The sequence below is a fragment of the Macaca nemestrina genome, chromosome 1 (assembly GCF_043159975.1).
Source record: "Macaca nemestrina isolate mMacNem1 chromosome 1, mMacNem.hap1, whole genome shotgun sequence".
NCBI classification, from domain to species: domain Eukaryota; kingdom Metazoa; phylum Chordata; class Mammalia; order Primates; family Cercopithecidae; genus Macaca; species Macaca nemestrina.
Genome location: NC_092125.1, coordinates 215995943 through 216004419, shown reverse-complemented (window position 1 = coordinate 216004419; position 8477 = coordinate 215995943). Strand labels below are relative to the sequence as shown.

At 48.0% G+C, this 8477-nt stretch overlaps 1 protein-coding gene across 1 annotated transcript in view; it reads left to right on the top strand.

Annotated features, from left to right (window-relative positions):
* The first annotated feature begins 6112 nt into the window (after nucleotides 1–6112).
* Nucleotides 6113–8477, top strand: part of LOC105483134 (immunoglobin superfamily member 21) — a 328288-nt gene continuing 325923 nt past the window's right edge. Inside the window, exon 1 of the mRNA XM_071099451.1 lies at nucleotides 6113–6197. Coding sequence (XP_070955552.1) covers nucleotides 6128–6197 — 70 coding nt within the window. The 5' untranslated portion in view covers nucleotides 6113–6127. The remainder of the gene's footprint in view (nucleotides 6198–8477) is intronic.

Here is an 8477-nt window from a genome sequence, read left to right as displayed (position 1 = left end):
CTAATTTCTCCAGGCCTGGAGATCCCTCACATTTAGCCATAAACCCATTTGTATTTCAGAGCCTTCCTGCCTGCATGCCTGGAATCTCCATTTCCTCTGCCTGGAATCTCTGCTATTTTCCCACCTGGTTGTTTTCTGCTCATTCTCTCAGACAGTTCTCCAGGAAGCCTCGCCTGATTCCCTAGGCTGAGTTAGACATGCCCCCCTTCCTTTGCTGGCCCCATAGCACCTTTAACATCTCTCTCTTCCTGGTAATTGCCAATTACACGTCTGTCTAGAGTACTGTGAGGTCCCTGAGGGCAGGGAGAGTGTCATACTTGTCTCATGTCCCCAGCACTGTGCTGCACTTAGAAGGTACTCTGAAATGGCTGCAGAGTGAATGAGTTAATAAGCAAATGAATGAATCAACAAATGAATGAGTGATGGGAGAACCAGTGCAAGGTGCCCTCCTATCCTGCCTTATTCTGGGTCACAGACATGGATGACAAGATCTCTCTCCCATCCCTACTCCTTTCCCTAACGTCCCCATCAACCACCATAACCCACCTCTTCTCAGCATTTAAATTTGCCTGTTGTCTTTGCAGATGATGCTGCCAAATCTACCTCCAACCCACCCACGCCCTCTTTCCTCTTCTTTGTTTTGGTCTTGCATCTAGAAGGTCAAGACAACAGTGACCTCTGGACTCCAGCCCCTGGCTAAGGATGCAATCTACCTGCCCACGGGCCAGTGTGACGCAAGATGTCAAGGGATGGTAATCACTGAGAGACCAAAGAGTTCCTCTGAATTTGCCTGGATTTTCATACCACTTGTTTGTTCACTGTAAAAAGGAAGAACATGTGTACCTACAGCAACCTGGCCGCAGAAATCGACATTATTCTTATTCTGAGAAACCCCCCAAAATACTACCACCAAAGTAAAAACCAAATTTATCCCGAATTGACATATACTCCCTAACCCCAGCCCAACTCCATACTCCTCTCTGTCAAGGAAGCAAAATCTATTTCCTTTGCTTTAGATTCCAGCATGTAGGCTTGTGGACTTCCAAATGCTGTCTTCCAAGAACTTGGAGTTTAAACACAATCCCTTGGGTGATATGTCCAAAGAAGTTCTCACTGAAATTCCCCGCATCGTAAAATGTCAGGATGTCTGCGGTCTTTATTTATAGACAGATTGCTTTTCAACTTTTCTCACTCCAACATTTCAATGTGTTATTCCTGAAGATAAATGCACATTATGATTTCATAATAGAAATTGCATTTCTCCCTTGTGTCACCTCTAAGCATGTATATACATAAATATGGCACATTGCCTCCGACAGTAATTTAAAAGGCACTTTGGAGAACATATTGATCATGACCACAGTACGGAGCTGGCATGGTCTAGATTTCATCGAATCTGCCTCCTCCCCACCCCCGCTCTCTTTCCTCCTCTTTGTTTGGACTCCGAGGCTCGGGAACTTATGATTTCCATTTATGTTTGTATATCAGGGATGTTTGTTTATAAGCATCATGGGGTTTAGGAGAGAGGGAAAAAGTGAAATTTTATAACTCCAAAGTGTAAACAAGGAAGGAAAATGCAACTCCCCACCAGAGTGGGTTCCCTGGAGACAGGAATTCTCCATGTCACTCCCAGACAAACTTGAGATCTTGTGTGGTGGATGCTGTGCACAGCTGCCCAAGCCACTTGGGGATGTGGCTGTCTTTCAGCTCAGCATCATGTGCTCTGAGCATCCCCCTGGGCTGGCCCAGTATCCTCCTCTCGACTCCTTCATCTGCCTTCTGGAGACCTCAGGCTCACCTTGAAACTTACACCTCCTCTGAGCCGTTTGAGCCACTCACCATCATTTGTGGAAACTGCTAGAAGCTCATCTCTTCTAGGAAGTTTCCATGACTACTCAGAGCTACATCCCAGTATCCCACTTTCTCCCTGGTACCATCTACCCTCTGCCCATGTTAATGATGATTTATCTCTGGGCTGCTTTTAAAGATGAGATTATTCTGGGTCAGGTACCTTGATGTGTTGGAGGAAACCAAACTGAAATCGATTAAGCATCTGCAACACACCAGGCAAGTTCCTTTAATCCATCTCATTTAGTCATGGCAACAGTCTTGAAGGGCAGTGTTTTATTCCCCCATTTTATAGAAGACCAAATGAGGCACACAAATGGTGAGTTACCCATCCCTTTAGAAGATCTTGAGCCTCTAAGTGAAAGAGCCTTGATTAAAATCTTCAAATCCCACTCCCTCTGACATTTCCTAAAGGTGATGGGGCTAGGGTTTAGGGTTGGAGGTCAGGTTTTCAAAATATCAATTACTTTTCCAATCAAGATGGATAGTCCCATGGCTGTGCACTGATGGCAACCATGGCAAGTGTCCTCCAATGTTCACCTCTGGTCGTAAGAGACCCAAGCTGGAGTGAGCTTAGTTAGTTAGTTTTTTGTTTTTGTTTTTTTTTTTTTAGACAGAGTATCACTCTATTGCCTAGAATGAAGTGCCCACTGCAACCTCTGCCTCCTAGGTTCAAGCAATTCTTGTGTCTCAGCCTCCCAAGTAGCTGGAATTACAGGTGCCTGCCACCACACCCAGCTAATTTTTTGTATTGTTGGTAAAGACAGGGTTGGGTTTTATCGTGTTGGCCAGGCTGGTCTCAAACTCTTGGTCTCAAGTGGTCTGCCCACCTCAGCTTCCCAAAGTGCTAAGATTACAGGCGGGAGCCACCACACCCGGTCCTTGGAGTGAGCTTAGCTCTGTTGGTACTCACACTCTTTGTCTTTTCTACTCTCTCTATTCCTCGCCGTCAGCCTTTTCTCTGCCCACTCCTTAAACATCACTATTCTCTACATTTGGTCTTGGGCCCCCTGTCTTTGTTCTCTTTCCACTCTTCCTCAGCTCTCCCCCATCTCCTACCAGTTACAAGGACCATTTTTCTCTTGGCAACTTTGCAACCTTCACCACAGCTCAGATCTCTCTCCTGCCTAACTGCCTACTGGACATCTCTGTTGGGATGTCTTGTAGGCCTCTGAAATGTAATATGGCAACTATTGAACAAAACATTCCACCCTCTCAGTGAGAGTACTGTCACCCACCCAGGTCGCTAAAACCAGAGACCCCAGCCATCGTACTCCTCCTCTTTGTTCTCCCATCCATTGATTCATGCTAGGTCCTGCATCCTCTGCATCCTTCACACCTCCCTTCTCTCTGTGTGTCCTCTTTTTCTGTGTTAGTTCAGACCAACACTCGTTCAGACCTGAGTCTCATGGCTGTAGCCGCCTGACTCATCTTCTAGGCCCCACTCTTGCCCCTTTCAGCCCATTTTGCATATGACAGCCAGAGCGGGGCTTTATCAAGCAGAAAGCAGAACATGTCATTCTCTTGTTTAGAACCCATCATGGCGCCCATTCATGGCCAGTCGGGGCATCTGCATTGTGTTTCCCCACTCACGTCAGGCCTATGTAATAGGCATTCAGTAAATCATTGCCAAAAGATTTTTCTCCCCATTCTCCTTGGGTCTGTTCTCAAGGCTTGGTGCCTGCTAACTTTTCCTTCCAGAGCTTCCATGACCCATTCCGCTTCAGCGTCTCAGTCCTGCCTTGGAGCCAAGACCTGGGGGCTGAGCTGGCCTTTGCCTCTGCCATTAGTTGTCTTCCCCTCTCAATTACATGGTAATCCCTGTTAAAATTACAAATTTATTTATAGTTTTTTTTTCCATTCTTTTTTTTTCCCCACCCGGCAATTTTTACGGCTCATCGACCGTAACAAATTCTACTTCATAAAGCAAAGGCGCGTCTTATTATTACCTTATGGAAATAGACGGCAGCAGCTGGCTCCTATTCCCGGCCGGCGTGTTGTCTCCGCGAATCCGTAATGGTTTCAATCAATACCCCTGTGGGATTTGTTCCGCTCTTTGAGGACGAGAACATTTAGACCTGAGAGTGGTGTTTCTGCCTCCGAGCCAGTTGGCAGTGATGCCCCACGCAGAGGCCTTGGATTTTGGGTGTTGCCCAGTGAGAAGATTCCTGCAGGGAAATCCTGGTGTTTCTATTTTGTCCACTAATAAAGAGGTCACTCTTGTGCACAATATGTATGGAAGGCACTCAGTAAATACTATTATGGTAGCCATATGAGGTGGGTGCTAACTGTGATCCCATTTTCTGAGTGGGGAAAGTGGGACTTAGAGAGAGCTTGGGCATCTCTAAGGGGCTTGCTCCTCCAGGCCCAACCAAGAGGGCAGGAGGCTCTGAGGGTGCCCTGGGCTCCCTTTCCCACTGCAAACCTTTCCTAGACTCTACTGTGAGGACCATTAAGTCATTCCCTCATTCATTAGTTCGTTCATTCATTCATTCATTCAATACAAATGGACTAGCATTTACTGAGTACTGTCACTATAGCAGATGTTTGGATCCTGAGATAATTCAGCCGTGGATGAAAGGGGTGGACGTTATCTCCTTCCCCATCAGATCAGAGGGCATCTTTTTTAATTATAATGGTACTACTAATAATCTGGAGGAAAAGAATTCTGAGAAGTCAAAGATGAAGACAAAGGGGAAGAGAAAGAGCGCTAAGACCAGGCACTCTGGCAATTGATCCCAGTGTGTGATCTTGTGTTATCTTCTTGACCCCACAGATGCCAGGGTCAAGGGGCTTAGGAACACAGACTCCAAGTGCCTGAGTGTGAACCCCAGCCCCTCCCACCCAGCTCTGTGACCTTGCTCAGGTAGTAACGCTCACTACACCTCGTTACTTCAAGGACAAAATGGGGGTGATACTAATACCCATCTTTATCTTAGCACGAGGAATAAAAGAAAAATCATATAATTTGTGCACAGTACTTATTAAAAGCTCTCTGTAAATAGTATTCGTAACCACACATGGTAAGTACTATTTATTATCCCATTTTACAGGTGAGGAAAGTATGGCTCAGAGCATTCATAACTTGCCTAAGAGAATGGAGCCAGCAGGGGCAGAGGTGAGATTCTGGAGTCAGCCCCAAGGTGTGCCTTCTCACCCATCACCTCCCGAGACCCTGCATTACCACCATCCCAAGCATCAGTTTAGTAATTAGCTTTGCCAGGGCAGGGCTGGCCTCACAGTCAGGAATTCCCACAGGGTAGAGGTATCTGCCCTAGAGGAGTTACAGTCTCCTAGAGTACAGGGCTATTAACAAGAGTTAATTCACTTTCAGCACAGCCCTGTGAACCTGTGAGCAAACCATAGTGGGTGGGCACAAAAGAGGAGGGAGCATTCCCTAGGCCAGGATTAGGAGGGAGGGGCCACAGGGAGATGAAAATCCTTGCATTTAAGATATGGGAAAGGAGGATCCAAGAAACTGGTCCAACTGAACTCTTGTCATCATCAGCATCTCCGTGCTGCTGACCAGAGCGCACCCTACACATCAGTCAGGACTCCGCTCTGGAATCAGCTCCCCTAGAAATTTCCTGACCAGCTCAGACCCTGCTGGGGCCTGCACTCACCCTGGAACGTGCCTCCTCTGACGCTCATCCTTATCCTCAGGTCTCCAGGATGAGCATCACCCTCGACGTGACCTTCCTCTTTGGGGCATAAAATTCCTCATACTCACTTTTAAAAACCCTTATACGTGTATGGTCTTCCTGTAGTGTGAATAGAAGTGTTATTAGAACAAAAGCAACTCAAGTGTGAATTATTAGATTGTTTTCATAATAAAAGGTGTGATTTTTGTGCAAAGGTCTTTGCTCCAAGTTGGCCCCATTAACAGGTCCATTATTGACCTTTCTAGGACTTGCAACTGATGGTCAACACAAGGTAGTCAGGGGCTTCTGTGAGTGGGAACACGGGCCACCTCCTCCCATCAGACTGGGTATAGGAGGCACGAGGGGTTAGGGTAGGAACTGCAAATCATCACTGGTGGGGACTCCACTGCTCTGTTGTTTCTCCCTGCCTCTGACCGCAGACCTGATTATATTTGGAAAGAAAAATCATGATCATCAGAGAATGGCAAGTCATCCTATTGGTTGGGCACAGACATAGAAAGGACTAGCAGGGCACACCTCTTCCAGCCTTGCTGAGATGCCTCTGAAGACAGGGAACTCACTACCCGCAGAGCAAGTCCATTCTTGAGCAGCGCCAACTCTCACACAGTTTTCCTTTGATGGAGTCTCAAGACGGCAACCCTGTATCTTCAGCTCAGACATCGCAGTTCAGCTGTTGGAGGCTTGAGAGTAAGTGGAATCCTTCCTATCCACATCACTTGCTTGCCTATCTCAGTGTGACCTTCTAGATGCAGGACCAAAACAAAGAAGAGGAAAGAGGGCAGGGGTGGGTTGGAGGCAGATTTAGCAGCATCATCTGCAAAGACAACAGGCAAATTTAAATGCTGATAAGAGGTGGGTAAACATGGAGAAGACACACACTCAGGGCAAACACCACATAAAGGCAAAGGCAGGCAGGGTAGTGCCTTTATGAGTCAAGCCATGCCAAAGAGTGCTGGCAAATCACCCAGTGAGAGACGTAGAACAGATTCTTCCTGTAGCACTCAGAAAGACCCAACCCTGCAGACATCTCAATCTCAGACTTCAAGCCTCCAACACTGAGTCAATACATTTCTGACTGCTTAAGCTTCCCATCTGTAGGACCCTGTTATAGCAGCTTTGGCCGGTAAGACAGCTGCTAAGTGCAGAGCCAGGATTACACAGAGCTGGATGCTCTGATTTCAATTCGGTGTGCTGAGATGTCCTTTCACTCATACCCAACCTTTCACTGAGGCCCAGCCAAAGGGAGGTGGAGTGAGGATGTGCTCAGCAAATGCTTGGAGGAGGCGGGGCGTGGAAGGATGGGGAACCGAATACCACCGCGACCCCCACCAGCCTTTCTAATTAGAGAGCAAAGCAGATCCAGGCAGGAGCCAGAGTCAGGGGTGCAGCAGGACCGAGCTTCCACTCATGCAGGAGGACATGAGCCAGCTGAGAAAAGACCCTTATGCCCACTGAGTCCTGAACCTCTTTAAACCTCCAAGTGGTTAGGGATCAGCTCCAGGAGGAAGAACCGGCTGTCTGACAAAATTGACCGCCTTGGCAGCTGCCCGGGCTGGGCTGGGCTGGGTTGAGCTAGGCGCAGGGGCAGAGAGGGATGGGGCTGGGTGAGCAGGGACAGGGAGCCCCCGCTGCCTGCGGGTTGCCATGGTAACCGTGATCTTCCTAGTATGAGCCAGAGGGGGCTGAGGTCTGAGGGGATTTAGTGAAGACAAGGGTGCACGTGCCGGGGGCTAGGATGGGGAAAGCCAGCGTTTACCGAGAGTTGAGCGTGTGCCGGACACGAAGCCAAACACCATCCTTAGCTTCCCTTGTTTAAAAAAACCCCACAATAGCCCTTTGGGATGGGATTTTTTTTTCTCTCTCTCTTCTGCAGATGAGGAAACTGAGACCAAGGGAAGGGGAAAGTTCTGAGTCAGGTCAGACATCTGTTACGAGAAGGAGCCAGAATTTGAATCTGACCTCTCTGTCTACAGAGTCCCTGCTCTTTCTTTCCACCCACCAGGCTGCCTCTGGGACTCAGCGAGTCTGTACTTTGAGGCAAGGAAAGGGACATTTATTTGAGCTTCCAGCCAGGCTTCAGGAGACAGGTACCTGGTAGTTGTCAAGCCCCTTCCACATTTTGGAGTAAACCAAAAAGTTTACCGGACGGTAGAGCCTCCTTGCCTCCGAAGGCTGCTACCCTCCATCAGCCATATTAGTCAGATGGAAGAGGATAAAGACATGGTGGAAACAAAGCACTAGACATTCCACACGGGCCAAGCCGGGGCTGCACTGTACGTGCCCAGGCAAACTGGAAGATTATGGGGAACAGGCAGAACTGGCGTCAGACCAATCCTGACCAACTCTACTTTCTGCAAATGGTGATGATCCAAGAAGCCAAGGAGCAGGCTGGAGCTGGGATCTAGCCACAGCTCTGGGGTCAAGTCACAGACAAACACCACACAGGCCAGATCCTGCTGCACAGATGAGGAAAGTAAAGCACAGACAACTTGTCCAGGGATGCAATGACCACAGCCCCATTGCACAACAGGCAGAGGGGTGCATTCTGAGGTCCTTTCCAGCTCTCATTTTCTTTATGTGGTGTTTGCCCTGAGTGTGTGTCTTCTCCATGTTTACGTTTCTCCATTTTATGAGGGTCATGTCTGATTAGGCTTTACTTTGATGACCTCCTTTTAACTTGATTATCTCCGTAAAGACCCTATTTCCAAATAAGCTCACATTTCTGAGGCACTGGGGGGTTAGGACTTGAACACGTGAATTTTAAGGGGATGGGATCGAACCTATAACACGAGGTGTGGCCCTGGGCAAGTCACTTCACCTGTTGGGTCCTAAGAAAGGGTCGCCTTGAAAGGGGGGGTAAAAATTGCCACATCCTCAGGGGATTGTAAGGACTGAATGAGACAATGTGTATAGGTTGGTTAGCCCAAAGCTAGCTGTAGTGGGGCTGGTAATCATAACTGCTGTGAA